The sequence below is a fragment of the Amblyomma americanum genome, chromosome 5, assembly GCF_052857255.1.
Source record: "Amblyomma americanum isolate KBUSLIRL-KWMA chromosome 5, ASM5285725v1, whole genome shotgun sequence".
Classification (NCBI taxonomy): domain Eukaryota; kingdom Metazoa; phylum Arthropoda; class Arachnida; order Ixodida; family Ixodidae; genus Amblyomma; species Amblyomma americanum.
In genome coordinates, this window is record NC_135501.1 from 166,467,348 (window position 1) to 166,491,377 (window position 24,030).

Below are 24,030 nucleotides of genomic sequence, written 5' to 3' on the forward strand. Positions count from 1 at the left end.
GGGGGTCCTTTGATGGGGAAAAGCCGCTTCGTTCTTGAGTTGTACCCACCTATAGTAGCCCACATGCTTGTGTTATTGCATGATCACCTGTTCCGCAGAAAACCAGTGATCTGAGCATGCATTTATCTGGCAAAATTGCCATGAAATTAGACGATGGGATGTAATATTCAGACCACAGAAGACTTTTATTTGCTGTTCTACCTTCTCAGAAGACCCAAAGCACGAAAATACATTTAAAAAAATTTCAGGCAACACCTACAAGGCAATGAAGTACTTTCTCTGAAGCAGTACTGAGCACAACAACTGAACCACACACGGGCTAAAAAGCAAAAAACATGTCAAGCAACGAAACAAACGAGAATGAACTGTACACCTATTTACATATAAAATCTAAAATAAATGCAGGGAACAAATGTAAAATGCAAAGCTGTCATAAATAACGTGGTTTGGTCAAAAGCTGAAGCAGCCTGCAGCCTTCAGAATGAAACATTTGTGCGTACACATGATAATCTGCATCACAAACAAGAGCTTAACAGACAAGGTCAGCCTGATGGGTCAACACAAGTGCACAACTCAATCAATAGCTGTGAATCTCTCCACTGCAATATTTATATTAAACACAAGGCTATAGCCAGCATCACAGCAAAGAATAAGAACTGAGGCACCCTAGTGAAAACAGCACTTCCAAGCTGTGAGAAAAAAAAAAAATCCCACTCATCAATGTCACATTTGCATCTAGTGAACTGAAACGAATCCTGTCTTGCTCAGAATGCACAACCTATGGCAGTGATACACTATCTCTTGAGGCATTGTAAAGAAAGGGTAGACCATCACGGAAGCGACGCTCTCAAAAGCACTGCATCCGTGACACCACTAGAAGAATGACAACATCTGTCCACATGGTTACCCTGTGAAACCAAGTCAGATGACAAAGAAAGCATAGTGCTGCTGACAACACCGAACAGAACCTCATACATTTTCATTGCAAACGTACATGCCCCGTGAGCCATCTGCCAGTTGAGAGAAGAAAACACTGCCAAAAAGAAAAGATTGCATAGCAGATTCACAAGATATGAGCATGTGCAGACCAAACAGCACAGACATCTCAAAGTTCAAGCTCAGCACACAGCTAAGAAATGGGCTTGAGCAGGCAAACACTTAAGTACGCAGCGCTGTGCGTTACCTATAATAAATTACACCTGTTCTAGACACATGCTCTGCAAGCTGATAAAGGCTGACTGGAACACTTACTCTCTCAGACTACACATACAACAGGCACAACCTGGAGGAAGCTGTAGGCAGTTTTTGATAAATGCAGTGCAGACCTTTGTTCATGAAGCAGTGACCAACCTGCAGCGTGCACACTACTACGTTCAAACCTGACTCGCCAAGTTTTCAGTGTCTCCTAGCTGTAGATAAAGTCTAACACTAAACACACAACATCTGCCGTAATAAGGTTCATAAAATCTCCGAACCATATAGCAACAACTCCAAACTGCTAACATGGTCAAAGGAAGCAATTATAGTTGACAATCTGCTTCGTCCACCTTCTCAACTATAATATAAAATAGCTGCAAAAACAAAATATCACACCAAGGCTAGTCTCGACACAATATCTTGTGCTTATAATTAAATTGGTTTGAACTACAATAATTTGCATCAGAGATGAATCCTGGCCAAAAAGCTAGGTGCTCAAGAATTCCACATTGTAGTATCCTGAATGTCACTCAAACTAAATAACTATTCATCAGAGACAAGAATAGATATTGTGCGGCTTACACTGGGCATAACTTTTGCACAAATGCTCTTTGTTCCCATGTAACGAGCATGGAAAGCATACCCAACAATCTGCAAATATCAGCCATCAGAAAAGTGATCAGGTATGTGACGTTTTCCACGTAAGCTTCGCTTTGAAGCCGTAAAACAAACAAGGGAAAAATGTACTCATAAGTTAAAAAGCCAACGTTTCATTGTTCAATAACTTGTGCTTCTCAGCAAAACAGTACAATCTCTTGTTGCACATCAAAAAAAGTTAATTTTCGTGGTGGCAACCGGTAAGATGACAACATCCATTTTAAGCCACAGGGTGAATGAACGTAGTGCATATGTGAACACATTTTCCTTTTCTTTGCCTCGTCACATAAAGTGCAAAATGGTCAGGTGAAATGAACATGTGCGACAAAATAAATAATAGCATTAGCTAAAAAGAATGGGTATGAACAAACGGATAAGTAAAGGTGCAGATAAAAGGATTTTGTCATGATATGCATCCGTGCCCACTTTCAGCAACCTCAATGGCATGTTTGATTGCCTTGTTTACCGCAAGGATTCTAAAAGTGTTCCTATGCAAAGGAGTCTATGACCTGCCTCTGAATGGGCAATGGCTGCCAACTAGGAACACAGCAGTTCTGAAGTTCCCTGAATGCTTATTCAAGCTCTTCCAAAGGCTGACCTTAGCTTGGGCCAAGTCAGTGCTGACTGTACCATGCTTCTGGTTCACAAAGTGAAGAATCAGCACACATGACTTCACAGAAAAATCTCCCATCATATTTAGTGCTGACCTGGGGCCGAATTACAGAACGGTCACAATCTCAAAACAGTCACAAAGTCCCACCTCTATTGGTCACACGGATTAGTGGACATACCGGCCAACAGAAGCGGGGCTAATGAATCTGTTTGTGATAGGTTTATGATTTGATCGTTCTGTAATTCGTCCAGGGTCTTAAAACTAAGGCACCTACATTTGAACAACCTCAATTCTGCCTTGAGGTGCTACACGCTTCAATGTATATAACACATAACAGGTGATTTTGATCGAGTTTTGGCAACAACACAGAAATCAAAGTGTTGAAAGGCAGTACCAGTGATATCTAATTGCCTACGACCCAAAGAGAACGCTCTTATACGTAAACGAACATACTGCTTGAGAACATGTAAATCGTGCTAAGATGAGAACTAAGAAAATACAAGAATGTCAGACCATACATATAAATGACGCTTCGAATAGCATAAGAACGTGGTAGACATAGCTCGCCAAAAATAAATAAACTGACCTCTTCACAGGAATATTGCTAGCTGCCAGTTGTTGTTCTAATGCTACAGCAATCCTTAGTGCTTTAGGCATTTTTTATGCCTCTTTGCGCTTCAAATATTAGGCTCAGCCTACAATCTCTTTTGCTAAACTCTCAAGTGCTACTCTCCATCATTTTGACTCTGGGCCCATATGCAGAAATGCAAAAGCATTTTTAATTCAGAATATTCCCCAATTCACATGAATACAGGCCCCAGACAAACACGAATTCTATTACTTCGGGGCACGTGCCTATGAAAAATGTCTTTTAATCACAACCTTAAAACAGAGCAACAAACATTTCAGACCATTTAGATTGCATGCCATAGTTTTGATATTGCGCGGGAGAGTTCATGGCTTCCTGCTGAATGTGAGAAATGGTAAGAAAAATATGTTCTCTAAACAGCATCTTTTCACTACAGATAAAAAGACTTTTTAACGCAGCTTCTTGTGGTACTCAATTGGTAGCAACACCCTAGTCATTTCAAACATAACGTTTCGAAAGCAAATGCTAAGGCAATATCATTTCGTTCTTTCTGTCACTCGGCAATGCTTGGGAAACAGAAAAAAGCTGCATAGCATGAATGAGCAGTCTAAACTTTAGAGGCGGCCCACACAAGCAAGCCACTAAGCACAGCCATGCATCCTGTTCAAAACTAGAGAAATATTTTATCAGCTCGGAAGCTGTGCTCAATTTACTCAATTAATACATGAGCCCAGGTCAACATCGGTCAGCAGTGCTAGCAAAATGAAATAATCAGTGGCATGACCCAACTGCTTGAAACGTCATACTAGAAAATGTACACGCTACAAAAAATTTTGCTTGAAAATTAAGCATATTGTCAGTTTTAATATTGTCTTTGTTCAAAGTTTCAGACTTAACATTTCTCTCTGCACTGAATATATCAGTTAAAAACAATCTCAGTTGTAAAGTCTACAAGTGCCACTGTTTGTTCAATGCAATTTCAACAGAATTTTACTAACAAACAGTGTGAAGGAGATGAAAGCTTGCATAATAGGTGTGCTTAAAAAATCGCTGTCCGGCAGAGTTCGAATTTGGACAGACAAACTTGGAACACCATGGCATTAAGGCTACATTCACTAGTAATCCATACATACTCCCATACAAGACCTTTCAAAGTAATGTCCGCACTAGCCTACGAAGCCCCAATGAACTGCTGTTAAGACATTGCGTGTAAAGTAATTTGTAACAATGAAAATATTCAGACTCAATATAAAACAGCAATCGGTTGGCCATAAGAGCTTCACATAGTACTGATCAGACTTTATAAATACCAGGTATCAGATGTTGGAAAGTATTCAGCATAACTATATTGCTGATATTAAGCTCCATGTCATTAAACATGAAGTGCATATTCACACTGACACTTAAAGAGACGCTGATGTCAAATAGAAATTGGCCTGTACCAACAGGGTACCGGGTTGTAATCGCAAAGAGACCGCCCCCACAGGAAATGGAGCATTTATAAGCTTTCTTAGAAAAGACAAAACTATAAAATACAGGTGCTGCCATCACGATGATTTCGCAAGAAAAATATGTGCGTAGACACCAATTTTTTAGTGTGGATCCCAGCTGCCACGCTACACTGTCATTCACTTCTAAACGGTGACAACTCGTCCTTTTTTAGTAAGGACGTCACGAGTTTGATTCAAATGGCAGGAAGATTTTTAAATTTGATTTTCTAGCCGATAAATGCTTATTTCCCAGCTCGACAAACATCAAAATACCCAGCAAGAGCCAGAGAACCAATTTTTACTTTTACTCAGAGCAATAATTGCATGAAGTTGTCCTCGGTAAATCCTTTATGGTTGCATGAAAAACAAAACTGGTCGAAAAAAAAGCGAATATGATAAGAGATAAAAAAAGTTGTCTTGACATTAAAGCTTGATCCCGCATTCTCAACAAATCCACCACGACTGCATCAACATGCTGGTTAACTGGGTAGGCTTGTGTTTGCACACACATGGCAATGTCGCCTATTTGGCTGCAGGGTTCCATTGAGTAGCTCTTCACCATTTCCTAGATTTTAGGGTAGCCTTCTATATGCTTCCATTGCCTGCCTATCGGCACTGCGCACAAGGAAAGCCAGTTGTACCCAGCCGAGGTGCCGGCTGCCAGGTAGTAGCAGTGGCAGCACCATCCCACCCAAGATCCCTCTATGCTGAGAAGGTAGTGCCATTCTTTCAAGTTGCTGTCATCTTACTTGCTTTTACACTTACTCTCCGTTTTTTTTTTTTGTCTTTCACATCTGCGACTGACTCAGTGTACCAATGTGAAGCATAAAATGGGCAGTGGTGGTATCTACCGTGCTTTGGAAAAGGTTCAAAACCTCAGTGCACATTTAGGGCATGGTTGCGGTGCAGCCAATTACACAAGTGATTGCATGAATGATTCCCATTCATGCGATTCCCAAGGAGAGGAATAAAGTTTTACATCATAAACTGATCACAATAAGGCACAAAACTGTGGTAACTCCTCGCGTTTATAACATCCAACAAATTCTGGCCCTTCTTGGAGGTGCTTAAGCAATAACAATAAAACAAGCACACGGACGAAACTGACAGAGAAGGGGAAATGCCGCTACTTTCTCAGAACAGAGGGACTTTACTCCCTTCTATGTCAATGAAAAGGGGGCAAAAGAAAACAGATTAAATGCATTTGCTGTGTGACTGAGCCACGAATGCTGAAGTCTTTGAGACACAGTACAGCACATAGCAAGTATACAAGAGCACCGGGTCATGTATCAGCTTGCAGTATTCATGGCCCGTGCACTCAGCATGTAAACCTGATTGTTTCCCTAGCTATTCCTTACTTATTCCCTTCTTGGAGGTACTGGAGAACACGGCGATCCAAAGGCGCATGCCTGCACAGGATTCAGCCAGCGAAAGAACGAACATCTCTCCCTTTTGCTCTGGCATGCTGCCACAGGGCAGCACATTTTTGCATTTGAATGACGGATTTTTACATACGTACCGAAGCAAAATTTTTAGCTGTGACACACGTCATAGTGGAAACCTCCCTATTAAGTGTGGCCACCTGAGGAGGGTTCGTTAAGAGCAAAGTAATCTCAGCTCGTGGGTGTTTGGGCATTCTACCCAGCGAAAAGCAGCCGTCATAGCTGGGATCAAACCCGCACGTCCTTGGGCTCAGTGACATTTCACAGTCACCGTGCAATTGCAACAGGCATATTCCCATTACGTTCACTTTCGTAAAGCTCACAATAGCACACGTACAACAAAGGCGTTTTGTTGCCCATTTCTAGAAAGGAGAACACATTTGTATGTGTTGTGGTTCATTCAAAGGTGTGCAGTGCTAAGCCGTCCCCTTTCCGCTAGCTGTCACACAGCACTCGCACTCATGAGATGGGGTGAAAGCACCTACGGCAGACAGCACAGGCAAAAGGCAAGCAGGTAAGGAGAGCAGGTTCAATGGTGGCACTGAAGAAATCTCGAACAGCATGAGAAGCGTCATAGGAAGCTATGACTTAAAACACTGGCTCACATTTTGTTAACCACCGGAAAAAAATTAGGAGCGCTGAGCACTGAAAACAGACTGGAGACGCACTTTCTGGCATGAAACAATGATGTCATAGATAAGGCGGCTGCATGCTGGTAGCATCTGGCGATTGAAAAATCGAACACACTCTCATGCTTCCCAAAATGCCGTGCCGAGAGCTTGTGTTCAGTGTCACCGGGGGAGGCCACTAGCGCATCTCTTTATAGGTGTCTTCTAGTCAATGACGTTATCCACTTGTATCCCTTCCCTTTGCATCCTGCTTGTGCGTCCACTAATGAGAAATTTCGGCTCAAGGATATTTTTCATACAACGAACACAAGTAGATGTAACGTTCTAGATTTTTTTTTAAGTTATGCACACTTAGTGCCAACACAAATGGCTGTCACTGATAAACGTAGCGAGAAACTGCAATCGACTGCGTGGCAGATGCTAAGCATGCTCCAATCAGGCCATCGGCTTCAATGATCTCGCAGCACGGGCACACACGGCACAGTAGAGCCACAGGAATAGCACTCGGTCACAGCTCAGACACAGCCATATTCGTACCAAACAGCGTTGGCCCTTTTCTCCCGGCTGCCTGGCTGACTGCCATGGTCGGTGGTTGTTGTGCTCTGCGAGGCGTCCAGGTCTGTGGCGTCATCGAGGAGCAACTTCTCCTGCGACGTGCACAGCCTGAGCGGGGCTCGCAGACCGGGCGAGTTGTGCACGCCACCTGCCCGCAGCCGCGAGTACATGGAGTGCCGCAGGGCGGGCGTTCGTGAGAAGCCATGTGACGTGGATGCAGTGGCGTGTGGCGGCTGCACTGGGGTAGATTGCGAAGAGGCAGCTGGCTCTGAGGCATTGACGTGTGTCACCAGGTTCACCGTGGTGTGGTTCTCTACAGTAACATGGGGGGAGACTGGCACTGGCAGTGGGCTGGCTTGTTGTAGCTGCAACAGAGGGCAAGCTTGTGAGAAAAGCTGCCAGTGCTTTTCACCTCATCAGCAACAGTGCACTGAATGCTATTTACTTTTTTTTTTATGACATATGCTTCCTCTATGAAAGCCATGGTGTTCAGCAAAGTTCTGTGGCAGGTACTATGGCAGAGCATACTTTGGAAGCCACTACCACGTTTGTAGTGGCTGCCTAAATGGTGGCTCCTGACAACATGTACACACCTTTGCCATTGCCAACTCTGAAACGGTTCAGCACTATCTTTGTGCTTTTTCAACAACAAACATCTTTGTGCTGTTTCAACAACAACAAAATAAAAAATGGCTGTGATTTAGCTCTGGTTAAACCTGGAGTGACGCGATAGCTACAGCTGGCCGAGTCGAACTCGCTCAGTCGAATTGCAAAGTCAGTCTTTCGCCGCTCCGTTTCGCTGGGCGTTCCTTCTTCATCTTCGTCCCACTTGACACGGTGCATGCGCACAGCTGTTGCAGCTGTTGCGCACCTTGCCGCCGGCAGCAGCAGCTGCTCCGCCGCACCATGTGATCAACCATGCGACCAACGGCCCCACCACGTGATCAACCCACGTTACCAACGACCACGCCATGGAGCTCAAGTGATGCCATGGAGCTCAAGTGGTGCCACGCTAAGGGGTCGAAGAGGTGGCATAGTGTAGCTATCGCTATAAAACGAGCATGAACAATGCTAATATTCAGGAGGACAGCCTCTGATATGCTTTTCCTTTGTAACATAATGAACTGCGTCTAAAATAACTTGAGCGGCTGCTAAGCGAAATCACCCCTCTGCTCCCACGAAAGTAAACACTGTATAAACGCATGTAAGGACCGCACCCGTGTATGGGCTGCGCCCTGTTTTCCCAAAGGAAATATCAGCTCCGGCTGCAAGCAACGGGGCACTTGATTGCGGAGGCGACGCATGTGCATAGGAGCTTCCAGGTGCTGCCCATGGATGGCGCCCGAGGCCACGGCTCATCATCGTCAACTTTTGTAGCGATAGCTACATTACGCTAGCATTTTGAGCCTTCGGCTTGGCGGCGCCGCCACGTGGTCACGTGGTTGGTCACGCGGTGCGGAGCAGCTGCCGACGGTGTGGCACGCCGGTGAAACTGAGTGGGGGGGAGTGGAGAAGGGGGGAGAGAGTGAATCCACGTCCAGGAACGAAGATGAAGGAACGCCCAGCGAAACGGAGCGGCGAAAGACTGACTTTGCAATTCGACTGAGCGAGCTCCACTCGGCCAGCTGTAGCTATCGCGTCACTCCAGGTTTAACCAGAGATAAACCGCAGCCATTCTTTTTTTCTGCCGCGAGCTCCCGCTATCCATATCGGCATCAGTATCACCAGCTCCAGCCTTTCATGGCTGTCAAGGGCACAAGAGTTGTGGTAGCATGTTGGTTCACCGTAGTTAAGGCTTTTGCGAGCTGCCGCCGAGTGTTGCAGTTTAAGCATGATCGGCAAGCACCTTAATAGGTACACGGCTGGGAGTTTGCAGTCGAACACGACAAACGTGCGGCATGCAGGAAATTCGACGCGGCCGAGAAGTGCTTCTGACAATGGTGCAACTAAAAGGATGCATTGAGGAATACAAGCTGCAAGAAGCGTGCTTTCCGAGGCAAGCCGTGCAAGTTTCCCGAACTGGAAGAAGAGCTGCTCTGCTAAGTGATGGAAGCACGGAACAATGGCTATGCATTGACAGCAGACATGCTGCGCGACTTCTTGTGGGATGAGCACGCACCAGAGCACAAAACCAGCTCGGAGTTGGAATACTCAGCGAGTGACGATTGAACGTTGAAAAAATGCCGCTCATTTCCTGATTGGTGCGTTTTTATTTTATTTTTAATTCGCATATCGCATGTATGGGCCGCACCCCGAAAATTGACCCTCAAATCTGGAAAGAAAGTGTGGCCCTTGCACGCGTTTATACAGTAGATGTAGCTCTCATGTTCTGCACAGATCACATCCATCACTGATAAAAGACTGATTATGCACTGGTTAACAACTAACCAGGACAACGTGACAGCATTACCAACAGACGCTATTTTTAACAGCTTCTGTTTTAAAGATGCATGGCAAACAAAGAAAACTTTCAGGACCATGCTTGACAAACAGAAAGAAGAACTGCAACTGCAATCTCACCTTTGGTGTGCTCAAAGGTGTTGAACATTTTGGGGGAGTCTCCTGAAGTGCGCAGGAGTTTGGGAAGTGGGCAAGGCTGCTTTCAGGAGAGGATCCGTGGCAATGGGCCGACTGTGACAGGGGCCCAACATCCCGCACAGGAATCTGGTCATCTTGCGTGCTCCCTGTTGACAAAGCAGTTTGCGTCACAGCACAGCATGGGGCATGGGACAAACCGAATCACAACTTGGTCTAAGCAAAATAATTTGCAGGGGCAGGTCTCAATAAGCGGTTTGAGTTCACACAGTGACTACATCGACACAGTGCAATTATAATCAGTTCCCACTAACTCTGTACCGCAGATATCAGTCATCTAGTCTTTTAAAGACTCAACTGCGCATTGCTGTCTACTAGTGATAAGTGCCTGATTAACATCCAAAACATTCCTCTGAAATATTTTAACCTCTCTAGTACTAGCTACAAAAGCAGCTGCTCTATTTAAAAGTGGCATGAGTGTGATACTGTATTTACTCACGTAATGAACCCACCAACTTTTCTTGTTGAGAATTTACTCATCTTTTTAACCTTGTACAAAAGCACCTGACCTTTAGGACCGATGTTCAGCATGTTCGCTATAGTTCCCTGCGATTGGTTGGCGCCATCGACCATCAGAAAATCACCGGATTGCACATTCATACAGCAAACGTCTTTTGAACCGAACGATGCTAAACAATGGTGACGTGAATGTGGGTGGTTTATTTATTAAATTTTCTCACAATAAAAACGCCCAACATTAACATTAAACAGGGTGGGTGGCCTGTAACCCTTCCTAAATGCTTTGGTAATGTGAAAAAGTCACAAACGATGAACAAGTCATGCATTATTGTCACCAAGCAGTGCTAACAGATGGAAAGAACACGTTTTCTTCATTTCTTTTAACCTCTTTTCATGCTGTCTGTATTGGCGTCTAAGCGAACTGAAGTACAATGGCAAACATTACACTGCATCAATCGCTATGCCATGGGGGGGAAAAAAAATGCACCCTTACCCCAGGGATTTCGCCCATTGAGGTCACCATAGTCGGACTGGAAACGACCCTGAGAGCACAGCCCATTGCCAATGGAGCTGAGGGGCATTCCAAGGACATCATTCATCTGCGCATTGCACCATGAAAAAGAACCGCACATTGAGGCGTACATTTTCCAGCAGAAACCTTAAAGGGACACTAATGACAGCTCAACCAAATTTGCACTTTTAGTAAAACTCAATAAAATGGCTCTTTCTGGCCATGTTGTTTGTCCAGCATCAAAAGATATACTTAGAGCTGAAAAACTTGGATTCGAAAATATCCCTGCCACTCGATTCAAACTCATGATGTCAAGACTAAAAAGGACTCCACGATAGCAATCTGGAAGTGAATGGCAGTGCAGTCTAGATTCGGGGATAAGCGCCGAAACTGTCTTGATGCACAGCAGTTTGCCTACAAAAACTGCTGGTAGTGGTAGTACCTGAATTTCATTTCTCGACTTTTTCTGCTACATTTTCAGTGAAGTGACATGATAACCTGTAGATATAGAACCAACTTCGATCTGTCTGCAGTGTCTCTAAGTTGTCAGCACAGAATTTGCATGGTGATGCACAGTACAACATCGCTAATGCACGCTTGTGGTAATTTTGCCGCTTGGTCAGATAAATTAAAAGCTGGCCAAAAAGAAGGCAGGAGCCGTTATATATTTCGTCAACAAGTAGATGCCATAATGAGGAGTACACTACAACATCAGCAGCAGTGAGGAGTTAAAAAATATGTACAGTAAAACCTCGTTGATACGCTTTCTTGATTGCAAGAAAAAAAGTATTATCCGGGAAAACGTATGATGAAAACCGCCTGATTTTGAGAAATGGAACTGCTGAATGAAGTAAAAAGACATTTATTGACAATTTCACTTTATAAAAATGTCGACTGGCGTTTCTTGGCACAAGAGCTGAACAGATCCTATTCCAGAGCCCGCGTTCGTTCTTTTTTTAACATGGAAGGAAATTCGTAACGCGTCCGGTCCGTCGACGGCAGTGACGAAAGTAACCAAAATCTCTTCCTCGCCATTTTTTGGATGCTTCGCCGCTTTGCTCCTAAGTACTGTGCAAAAGCCACAGCGGCGGCCGATTGTTGCAATGTTTCTGCTTTCTCGAGCTGCGTTTCCCAGACCCGGCCTGTTCGTACATAAGCTCATCACTGTAGTTCGTAGAAACTTGGCCTCCTTCCCCTTATGTACCGCGAAGAAGCTTCAGCATTTCTCCTCTTCATATCGCATTCCCGCAGAAACGGTCATCGCAAATGCTAGCGCTCCGTTTTTATTTTTTGTGTCCTTGGTAATGGTGGTGGTGGTGGTGCTTCGCCTCGCTGCATCGAGGCACTGTAGAGAAACCACCACGGTGGATGACTGCCGCAAAAAACGTCGCATGCCGTTTTGTTCGGCCCATTTGTATGTTTTCACATGTGCGGTTTGTCAATAAACGTATTATACGAACACAATTTGTCGAAATTTTAAACGTAGTAGCCGGGAAATCGTGTTTTCCGGGAACGTATTAACTGGGAAAAATGTAGTGTAACTTCATCTGACATTTTTAATGTCCGCAATTTTGAGCGTACGAACCGGGAAATTGTATGAACTGGGAACACATCAACGAGTTTTACTGTATACTGAATTTCCAAGCTGTACAGTGCAACGGCAGCATATTTCATGCACATAAATAACTTTTTCACAAACGGAAACAGCCATACATGGCAGAAGGATCATGGCCTGCACATCAGCTGCTAACTATAAATGAAGCACTACACAGTGCATGATGGAACCACGATATGACATTTGGCATAACCAGAAAATACGAGTATTTCCTGGCATTAAAAGGCACGCCAGCATGGTTGAAAATGAACAACCGAACTCGCAAAAAACATTTATAAGCAAATGAAGACCTATCCATATTGTTGGTCTTTTCCCAAGACTTGTCAAATCAGTTTCCAATTTTAATTAAGTGTTTTTTACTAAAAACTGTTTAACTGCTGCATAATCGATAACTAAAGCTAACCCTGCATACAACGACAACCTTGCAAGTACAACAAACATATGCAAGACATTAAACAGTGCTTTTCTGTGCAGAAAAAAAAAATGCAGCACTCACCTGCGACACATTGCAGCTTAGGTAGCTGGACCTTGACTTTGACAAGGATTCCTTTGACAGAGACAAGTTCCTGGACAAGAAAAAGAATAAAGGAAATTTGATGTGCCATCAGCACCTCAGTTTGGCCAACTCATGTAAAATAGGATACAGCATACAAGATGGCGGAGCTCTCGCTAGAACAGTTGTGGAGACAACAGGACAAGTGCCATGGGTGTTGGTGGCATGGAGCACATTGTGGATGGATCAGACGAAAAAACATGCACTGCTGCACTGAAATTATTCGAAGAAGGTGGTCGGCCAATTAGCTTCCATCAAGTGCGGCAAGTGGAAAAGCCCACTCGCAGAATTTTTCATGACATGCAAGCTCAGCACACCATCCGATGACATAAGCTCTGGACTGTGCCTGGTCCACGTGATAAATGATGCAGAAGAAAGTGAAGAGGATGCCCAGATATTGTTGGTTTTGCTGTGGTCAAAATTACGAAAGCCTGCAGTGTTTCATCACTGCTGATTATTTGAAAATTTTTAAATGTTCATCTCCCAAGGACTCCTGAAGTGAAACAGGCAACGAAGGTCAAGAGGCTCACGTTCATTTTTCAGAGGGTGGAGAGCCTATGCAGCTCAAATGTCAGTGCGCACGCATATATTAGAATGTGATGGTGTTGGTGCTCGATGATAATGAAAATCGAACTGTGAATTTTTCACTGAAAATTGTTTGGATCTGCATATGATATGAGGAGGAAATTTAACATGCTAAAATTTGGAAAAACAACCTCGTATTATGCGCAGGTTCTTAGGGTAAGTGCACCCAAATAAACCACTGGCAATGTGTTTATCTGTTTTCGTGCTTAAATGTTAATTTTCACTAGCGCTGCTTCCCACACTATAGTTGACTATCACAGCTTCTCTCACAGTGTCTATGCTGATGGTGTGGATAAACAAGAAAAACTAAGAAGCACACTCCCGACAAGGCGAACAATGCCGTCGACAATCCGGGCTTAAAGTGTATGTGTTACCAAGAGTAGGGACATGTAATATTCACCCATCCAGCTTGCGTGCATAGTCTCGAAGGCGGCCCTCTAGATCATCTTTGAGTGCCTCGAGCTCCCTCAGCAGGACCCTGTCCTCCTGCACGCCACCCGGCAGCGACGACTCGGGAAGGACACTTCGGCAGCGGCTCAACAGCGACGAAATTCCAGATAGGAGTCTCCGTCTCTCATCCTGCAGCTCTCCTTGGGCCTGCGCAAGCACCTGCAAATAGGTAGTAAAGCAAATTCACCTATTTAGCACCTTTATTTAAGTCGTAAAACTGGGCAACTATGGCTAGCAGTGTAGAACTGCAAAAGAGTACAGACAGAGATCCAAATAAAACGGGGCAACCACTCTAATGGCCTGACTATTTAAAGAGGCCTGACCAACTTGTGCTCGGATAAGTCACAGTGACAATCACAGCGAAAAAGGCGATCAACCTCTCCTGACATCCAGGTTTGTAGACAGTTGGTAAATTTGCACAACACAACCTGCAAACCTCGTCCAGCAATGCGCTTTGCTGATGCCCAACTAAATAAAACCTTGTGCCTTAAAAGAACCCTTGCACCATAAATGCACCAAGATTGTCTCAGAAACGATTGTTTAATTTAGCGCTCAATTTACCCAATTTTGTGGAGTCGCAGCTTGGGCTTTCTTTTACTGAAGCCCGTCATTTTGCCACTCGCCCAAAACTGCATATTTCATTGGCAGTGCAGTGCAGCACAGCAAATCTGATGTACTGACACCTAAAAGATGACAATTTTGTACAAATACTGGCTTCACCACTTCTAGTGTTACAAATTTTCTGGACCCTCGGCACAATGCTGTTCTTTTACCAGGTGCATGAATATGCAAGACAGATAAACAGTGGTCAAATAAGGTCAAAGAATTGATATCAGAGGAATAAGATGAAAGAAGTTATATCAGAGGAATGGAAAGAGAGCCAAGGTTGGGTTGGGTGGAGCAATGAAATTCGGAGATTAACTGGTGTGGATTGCCTGAGGCTGGTCATGTAGCGTAACAGACTGCTAGAAGAGGTTTTGACCTGCAGTAGATGTCACTGCTTTTGCTGATGATATGACACTTCCAAGGCTACAACAGACAATCCACGCTAGCAAGTTCACAAGCAAGTTCACACATTTATGGCGCCCACTTGCCTCATAGCTCGCCACCAGTCTCGAAAGATCCAACCGTGCCGCAACAAGGTCACTGCGGCTCTCCTCAAGGTCTCCCCGCAAACGGCCATGGTCCAAGCGCAGGTTGCTGTGCGACTCCTTCAGCGCTCGGTGCTGGCTCTTCACGGCCTCCAATTCGGTGCGCAGTTTCTCCTCAGCCTGACGCGCAGCGCTAAGCTCCTCCTGAACGTTCATAGAGGGCCAAAGGGCATTTCAAGCTTTCATTAAAGCCGCACGAGCGTAACTGTGCACTTATTATCTATTGCATGTAAGAGCACTTGCATGAATTCCAGCACTGTGCGTGCAGAAAGATAGTTGTAGCACTTCTCCACATGCTCCTGCAGCAACAGTACAGACATTGCTCTTCAAGCAATATTAACCAACAAATTTCAATTGAAGTTTACCAATTTTAGTAAAACAGTTAACGAACTAGCACAGTGCCGCAAGGGCCAACACCAACAAGGTAGAACTGTGGGAGGTGTCACCAAAGCATACAGAAAGTACATCCTGTAAAACAAATGTTTTTGCTCGACAAAAAGAATTCAAACAAGCAAAGAAAAGACAACGGACAATATAAAAAATGTAGCAAGAGAGACAGCATGGCCACGTTTCATCCTTTTTGTTTCAATAAAAAACACATGAGAGAGGGTTGTGATCCCAGGATCTTTCTTTGTGCAGTAATTAGACTGTCCTGTAGCCATTTTTTTTTTCTGCATGTTGCATTCAGATATTTATTATTTATTTACCAGTATATATGTATTATATAATGCATATGCTTTCGTGATGTTCCCATTTTTTCCTTTATCTGTTCTTTGTTGTCGTGCTTCTGCCACCGTCAATGCTGCTGTGTAAAGGGGAAGTCAGGATCCCTCAAGCTGTTTATACAGCTTTTTCCGTGGCCTTCCTCGCAACACTTTGTTGCAAAATAAACTTCAACTTCAACTTCATACAGTGAACTTTCACCAGCAAAATTAGGAGGATTCAGACTTACAGCAGCACACTTGACAAGAACAGCTGTCATCCATTCATTCCCACCGTCATGCCTACTACCTGATTCAGTGGTTACTGTGACGATCTCAGAAAAGACTGCAAAGAGTGCTATCACGATCGTGGTGAAACAGCTCAATATGACCAGCCTCATTGCCTCACAATGTACCATGCAGGGCCCCACCCACCTTCAGCTTGGCATTTTCAGAGCGCAGATTCTTTGCCAATGGTTCATCTTGGGCTAGTCGGAGCACTTCACCCGAAAGGGCTGCGTCCTCGAGTTGTTCCTGGAAGATGAGCAAGGATGCACAGTTGAAGCCCGAGAAACTTCCCGACTGCGTCATCACCGCAACCTAGTGCTGTATTATCCCCCGCAAAAAATTGCTCGCGTGATTGTTATTGTGCACCCTTCTGATGGATGAGAACAGAAACAAAGAGAAAGGGTAAGGAAAGGAAAGGAGGTTAACCAGAATAGGGTTCTGACTGGCTACCCTTAAAAGGGAAGAGGGGATGTAAGGAGAAAGGGGGGTAAACTAAGGAAGAAGGATGTCAACTAAGGATGCAGGCACGGTAAATTCGTAACCTATAATGCAAACATGATGCCCTTGGGAAGCGGAACAGTGCTCAGCGTGCCTTCAGAGCTGTCCATGTGGCTGGCATTTTTAAGTTTCTCAGTGGACGTACCTAGTATACATCAAGATTATTCTCGGTAGCTTAGCCGTCTAAGAATCATTTGCACTCATTTTGCATGGCGGCAGACAGGTTGAAGACACAGTGGAACTGACGCAAGAGCAAACTGCTTCTTTTGCCGTGTGAGGAGAGCGTGGTAGGGAAGGCTACAGAAGACGTGGACAGTGCCATGGAAGAGTGCTTGCTAGTGTACCTTGTAGTTACGGGAATAAACACTGGAGGGCACTACGTACAGGACAACATGGGGAAAGATGGGCAGGGTGGAAGGGCGGAAGCATGCCACTCTCCTCGCACAATCAGTTGATCTACATCGCAAGCCCACCTTGAGACTGGCATTCTCCTGCTTGAGCAGCTTGCACGAGGCCTTGACACAGCTGAGATTTGACGCCAGGGCCTGGTAGTCTGCTGACAGCTGCTCATGCAGTTTCTCCAGCACCTGATGGTCCCGTACAAGGGCCTCCCTGCTCTGGGCCAGTTCTGTCTTCTCCACAGAGAGCTGTGGGAAAAGGTTAACCATGCCTTCATGCACAGCGACAAATTTTCAAGTGCTTAGCATCTGAGTCAGTTAGCACCGCAGGAGGGTGAAAACAAATTAATGTCGGCCTAAGTGCAACAAAACGAAAAGATGGAGAGGGGAAATTAAGAGGAGGCACTGCCTGCATCATGCAGCCATACCTGATCTCGCTGGGTTTCTGCCTTCAGCAGCTGTTCCTGGAGATCTGTAACTTTCTGCTGCAGGGCCGTGTGTTGTGACCCCAGGTAAGCAGCTTCCACCTGCGCAAGCAAGGTGGAGCCTTGCCTCAATTTCTTCATGCTGCTTTTGCACACCACTGCTTTACTAGATTTACTTGCTGCATACTAAAGGGCACGGAATCGCCCAGCTCCTATAGTGTATATTGATGGCACAAGCGTGCAGCAGAGATATTCACAATCCAAATGTTCGAATATTTGTGAAATGTGTGAAACACATTAAAGCACTGCAGAACACCAATAATAATAATAATAATAATAATAATAATAATAATAATAATAATAATAATAATAATAATAATAATAATAATAAACCTAGCTGTCACAAATGCAAAGAAACAATATTTGAATGTGTTTGCGCATTGAGCCTAAATAGAATTAGGTGCTCAGGAAACCCAGTTTGAGAACCCCAAACTCACTGAACCGCCTGCATGTGCGTAGGCGATTCATATGCAAACATACATGCACACATATAACACACACCTGAAGCTGGGCATGCTGTGCCTGCAGACCCAGGTGGCGCTGTTCCCCACTGGTTGCTCTGCCCTGCAGGGAGGCCGTGTGCTCCTGCAATGCCTGCAGCTGGCTTCGCAGGCGCCACGCTTCCTCCTCCAGACAGCCATTCTGGGGAGAAGGGTGCACATCAGAGATCAACAGCCACACCACAGGCATGGTTTTGAGAAATCAAACGAAAAAAAACACTGAAACTACAACCTTGAGGTGCAAGTATATTCAGAGGCAGTACTGATATCATCTATTCCACACCACATGGCCAAACCTTAGTTGCGCTGTTGTATCATAGCCTCCTCTTGGATCAATGCTTTTTAAGTGCATGCTTCTCGCGTGCCACTTACAACTGGTTAGCAGTACAGTGAAACCTTGTTAACACTTTTGTGACCGTGCCTATTCCCGTCGGCAGTATGTTGTTGATGGTACAAGTTTGAATTTTGGCGCCTCTCCGAGCGTTATGGACAGCTAGCGCCATCGAGCGGGTTAAAGAGAGACTATTTTATCAGTTTCGGAGCTGTGTTTCTCTTTTCCACCGCGCGAGGATTTTTAAAGCGCCTGCATAGTCGGGGTGACGAGCGCTCGTTGTTTCCGAGATGGCATCTACGTCGCGCGCGTCCGCTCCACAGAAACGGCGAGTTTCAACGGATTCCGACGCATCTGGGCTCGAATTTGCAGATGATCGTAGCAGCACAGACTCGGAAGATGACTTCGATTCGTCGGACTTCAGTACGGACGACGAAAGTGTCGCAAACCGCCCCAGAACATCGACAGGTATCCGCCGGTGAGTTTTGCTTTCTTCCCGGACCGTGTTATCGCGTCGTAAGGATTTCCAGCGTGTTCTAAAGGTCACAGTTCTTATCTGCAGGGTGTCAACGTCGTTCGGAGGGGACCATTTGCCGGCGGCCGCGCAGAGAGTGGAGTTTTGTCTACGAAGACCGCCGTGACTGGACCTTGGAATCGGGCTCTGGAGTGCTGCGCGGCGGTTTCTACTCGGCGGTCCCTATGTACCTGAACAGCTTTTGTAGATACAGAGCTAATATTTGCAGGCTGATTTCATATGGCTCTTTTGTTGAAAATGTATATTTCGATTTTTCTAAATATTATTTTTGTGCAAAGCAGCATTGATGTTTTTATCGATCTTTCTCGTTCTTGTTGCGAATTTTTTGCTTTGATAATTTTTTTCTTACTATCATTAATAAACATGTTGTTTGAAATCAATACCGTTGGAAAGATAATTTCTTATTCTACAATTTGGTGCCATACACTTCACCATGAATCATTTTCTGTGGCAGGAAAAGAAATACTTACCAGACTACACGAAAACCACCAATTTTCCTGCGGTCGCGAAAGTGTTAAGGCATACCTCGTGGGACAGCGGAAAAACCACATGCAAAGCGGCAGTGTACCCTAACCAAAGCAGCTGAAATTTATTCACTGGCCTAGCAAAGAAATCCTCCAGAGGTATTGCATGAAGGAAGCCACATGCAGGAGCTTTTAGTTCACATAGGACCACAGAAACCCGTTATTTATGTCTGCGGCCTACGCAGCTTCATAGCTACTAGTAAAGCAGCCTCAAAGGCACTGAAATTGGATCCCCAACTGCTCTGTGAGGCCCCATATTTGGCAATCAGGCAAAGCATGTCTAACGCGCACATAGGTTCTCCAGTGATAGGGCTTGGGCTGTCTTCAGCTTTCTCATAGCCATTGCTTACATTGGATGATGTTTTGCCAATAACAGAGGCAACAATATGCCACTATTAGACCACACTGGAGAGCTCTCAACCGCACCGTCTATGTCTCTATACATGCAAAAGGTGACGGTTTCCATGGCACCTTCCGCTGCAAAATTTCTGCATTGTTGCTGGAAGTGGTCAGCACCTGGAGCTTTGCCGCAATGCAAGACATGCCAGGGAATGATATGTCACTTGGGAAACACCAGACACGGGATGCGTGTGGCCCGTAACAATGCCAATGACGTGACAGCGCAATGAGACGAGGTCAAATCACCGGTACAGTACACCAGTCTGTGATTAAGTGGCTGCTCACAGATGGTGGCCGAGGCGCATGGAGGAAAACAAAAGTTTGCTGTAACCGGTCTGGACTGTATAGAGTGCGGAGCCATCATGCTGTGGGGAAGCCAAGTCATGTGAAAATGATAAGTGAGAGGTATAAAGATGGGCGCATCCGCACGACTCAGACCGTGACTGTTTGAACACAGACACCTGCAAACAGGGTAGTGGCAGGGTAATGGGTGCAGGGGAGATACGCTGGCTCCCCTGGCAATCGAAGGGACGAGTGCTATCCCTCTCCGGGCGTGTCAGTAGCTGCAAGTGCGTTCGCCGCATATGTCGCCATGATTTACATGTTAGGAACACTGGTAAAGTTTCCTTGTGATGGGCAGTGCAATGGGCAGTGGCTGCTTTATGAGAGATTCCTTCAGTACCATAGGTGACGACAGGTACCCGCTAACCAAGATGTTCGTTATAAGCCCTAAGGTCATAAGCGAACACCAAATGCATGGGGTTTAATGGAAGCCAAGTGAAGGATTTCATGCAATTAAGTCCCAAGAAAAACTACTGCTTAGGTCATCATCATCATCATCAGCCTGACTACACCCATTGCAGGGCAAAGGCCTCTCCCATGTGTCTCCAATTAACCATGTCCTCAGCCAGCTGCGGCCATCCGCCCACCTAACTTTCTGCTGCCGCCTGCTGTGCTTGCCTGCTCTTGGAATCCACTCCGTTGCCCTTAAGGACCAGCAGTTATCCTGCCTTCGCATTACATGCCCTGCCCAAGCCCATTTCTTCCTTTTGATTTCAACTAGCCTTAAGTGAGTAAGCCTTAACAAGGTTTTACAGTCCAAGTGCTTACCGATGCATTTGATTTATCCCAGCCAGGTGCTGCCCTACTCAGTATAAAATAATGCAGTGAGACTCGAAGTGATTATGAACTTGAGGGACCATTTAATGGAATTCACACACCCGCAGAACTTCACCATCGCTCCCCACATGTGGAAACTACAGGACAAGCAATCATTTAATCTTAATGGTAATACTAAAAGCTTAGTGCTGCCTTGAATAATGCAGAAAGCATCCCAGAGATTGCAGCGGTCTCTTTGGGTCCAGAGAAGTAACTTGATAAGGAACCCTCAAAAAGCAGTGCTTTCTTGAACAAAGTGGCACAACCACGGTATGCAGAAAGCTTTGTTCCATGAAAGAGTTTCAAGCAAAAGTTTTCTCGTGTGCACTCACCTTTTTTTCGAGGGCCAGAATGCTCTCCTTGAGCTCCACAACTTTCATTGAGATAAGCTTGTCTCTGTCAATGCTGCAAAAGAAAGAACATTTAGATCAATATACCGTATTTGCTCAACTGTAAGGCACCCTTGAAAGTAATGTGCACCAGCTTTTCATGGTCAGAAAAAAAAAGTGCAATGCCTTCGATTGTGACATGCACCACATACAGATATTCATGTTTCAATGAAGAAATGAATCTTCATACATAAAACAACTAATCTTTTGCAGCTACTTTAATGTTACGATGAAGTAAACGGCACTGTTGCTGCATTCGACTTTCCCTATCTGGCTGGCAAAATCGTCATCCCTCACTGCTGCTGTCAGAAGCCTCCTTGGTGCTCTCAGTAGCACAAAGCATTTCATACTTGGCGTCACCCATGGCATTTAAAATTTAGCACTTTTTGAAGTCTTGTAGAGCTTGGCAGACGGGACTGCACACCACACATCCTTCTCTCATCTCACAAAGTCCAGTGGCAAGGCATGCTTCATCCTGTTGTTTGGGACTTCTGGAAACCAGCCCTTCTTTGGCCCACTGAAATCCTTCAGGATCGACTTGCTGGCAAAAATCCTGTCACTTTGCTTTCGCCAATCATGCACTCAAGTTTCAGGAACACCAAATGCAAATTATGCCGCCCAATCACCATTTGACTCCGTGAACATGATCATCTTGATTTTGTTTTTCAACCAGGCATCATAATAAACTCGGCGCGTCTTCGCAATGTACACTTCCTGTTGGCTTAAATCCAGGTCGGAGGCTTGCTGGTGGGGCAGTTTAGATGCACATGAGGCCTACAAGTATCCACGACTGTGGTAGGCAATATGATGATATCGATGGGAGTATATTAACTCTATGAGAAATACCAAGGCGCCATTTTGTGATGGCTATGGAAGTTGGGTGTTGCTGATGTACTTTCATTTTTGTACGCGATTCTAACGCCCATGTCATGGTTAAATTACATTTTTCAGAAAAAAAGAAAGGTAAAAGTAAATATAGTATGTGTAATACGCAATGCCCTATAATGAGGAGTAAAATGTGTATTTTCACTGCAGTCTGGCTACAAATAATTTCATTCAGAAAAAGAACATTTTGGATAAAAGCAGGAGTGTGTCCCATTATAAATTTTTCAGTTAATAACAGTTTCCGTCAAGGAACACTGCAATTTTGATTCTTAGTAAAAGTTGATTTGATGGCTCTTTCTGGCTAGCAAAAGATACATTTATTGCCAACAAAACTGGATTTAAAACCTGAACCTTTTCTTTTCACCACTTGATTAAAACTCCTGACATCAGGACAAAAAAGGACTCAGTGTTCACCGCTTGAATGGCAGTGCTCCCTAGCCTCAGGAGTAGCACGAAAAAACTGTCTTGACACACTGCAGCATGACTGTGAAAACGGCCAGTGGTAGCAACACTTGTATTTCATTAATATCATACCACTGAGGTTGTCGTCCAAAAAATTTCCAGTTTCTCCGCAACGAAATTCCCTGATTGGTCGAGCAGGTCAAGACGTCATCAGCGCCACCAAATTTGAAAATCTGAGGAATAGAAGGTTGTTTACCTTCCATTGGATTACCTTATGGAGATATACTAACCCAACTCAATCTTCCACCTTAATCCACCCACTGATACCCACTAATCCACTTTAATCCATTTACCTACTTCCAAAATTTTGGGGGTCCTTTGGATTTTTTGGGGGTGGGCCATCTTCCAAATTTTAACGCATTTTCTTCTTTAAGAATGTGGTTAAAAGGCCCGCTACATCTTTTACTCTTTCTAGCTTGTAAAAGCTGCGTTGTCAGAGAAAGTGCCGTATCTGTCTTTAAAACACGGTAGTCTATCAATACAGAGTAACTTCAGCGCATCCCCAGTGTCCCTATAACTTCAGCAAGGAAAGATACAATGAATGTATCGATATTTCCACTAGCTATGGTGAAACAAACAAGCTTCACTGCAGGTGCCCTTATTTTCATATTTAAAAACAATGCTTTTAACCTCAAACAAAACACATTCGCGAAGAAACTCCAACCATCAGAAAGCTAATGGCATCAACAAAGACATTGCAGTGCATACCTGTTCGACAATTCTGGGACACACTCAATCAGCTCGGTGCTTTTGGGTAGGAGGGCTTCTCGGTCGGCCTTCGAACGCTTGTCTTCTGCACTCACACTGGACAGATTTTCAACCCTGGAGACAAATAAAGAAAGGTTTTTCTTTGTTTTAGGAACATTAAATGGAACAAACAAAAACACTGTAAAGTTGGCTTTCAATAATTTGCACTCAAAGACGACCAAAACGTGTTTGAACTATGCACAGTTCGAATTAAGCTGGGCGTCTTTGGTTGACCAGATGCTGATGGGAAGTTGAGATCAACCAGAGTTGACAGTAATTTCATGTAGACACTGTGCCTTGTGGCTTACTATGCTGCTTTAAAAGCTAATCTCCAGAAGTTACTCCTTGTGCTAGAAAGAATCCCAGCTTAAACTAATCTCTCTAAGAGCGTTAGGTGCACTACAAGCATCACTAAACAGGTTTAGAAGTCAAAGTCAAATTTGTTTCAGCATCTAATGTCTACTGGACAAGTACGATGATGAGGGGGAAAGAAAAAAAGTCTAAAAAGGGTTCAACAAGGCCTTTTCAGGATCCGCGGCGCCCTCTGTGTGAAGCAGTATGAACTAGCACTTGCACCCTCGCCGTGTGCTGTAGAAGACTGAAAACTGCTGTCAAAGAATATCCCTTTACACAGGTGTG

At 44.7% G+C, this 24,030-nt stretch overlaps 1 protein-coding gene and 1 long non-coding RNA gene across 2 annotated transcripts in view; one reads left to right on the plus strand and one right to left on the minus strand.

Moving 5' to 3' along the window:
- Window positions 1-161: 161 nt before the first annotated feature.
- LOC144132953 (uncharacterized) overlaps window positions 162-24,030 on the minus strand; it is a 48,543-nt gene continuing 24,674 nt past the window's right edge. Inside the window, exons 20-31 of the mRNA XM_077665707.1 lie at window positions 23,353-23,466; window positions 21,241-21,313; window positions 17,963-18,103; window positions 17,405-17,503; window positions 17,052-17,225; window positions 16,228-16,326; window positions 15,035-15,235; window positions 13,891-14,099; window positions 12,849-12,918; window positions 10,720-10,825; window positions 9,693-9,856; window positions 162-7,537 (exon numbers count right to left, since the gene is read on the minus strand). Of these exons, the coding sequence (XP_077521833.1) occupies window positions 7,133-7,537; window positions 9,693-9,856; window positions 10,720-10,825; window positions 12,849-12,918; window positions 13,891-14,099; window positions 15,035-15,235; window positions 16,228-16,326; window positions 17,052-17,225; window positions 17,405-17,503; window positions 17,963-18,103; window positions 21,241-21,313; window positions 23,353-23,466 (1,855 nt within the window). The 3' untranslated portion in view covers window positions 162-7,132. The remainder of the gene's footprint in view (window positions 7,538-9,692; window positions 9,857-10,719; window positions 10,826-12,848; window positions 12,919-13,890; window positions 14,100-15,034; window positions 15,236-16,227; window positions 16,327-17,051; window positions 17,226-17,404; window positions 17,504-17,962; window positions 18,104-21,240; window positions 21,314-23,352; window positions 23,467-24,030) is intronic.
- On the plus strand, window positions 18,434-19,033 carry LOC144132955 (uncharacterized). The gene is made up of 2 exons (XR_013314952.1): window positions 18,434-18,770; window positions 18,855-19,033. It is a non-coding gene; the product is annotated as an uncharacterized LOC144132955 (long non-coding RNA).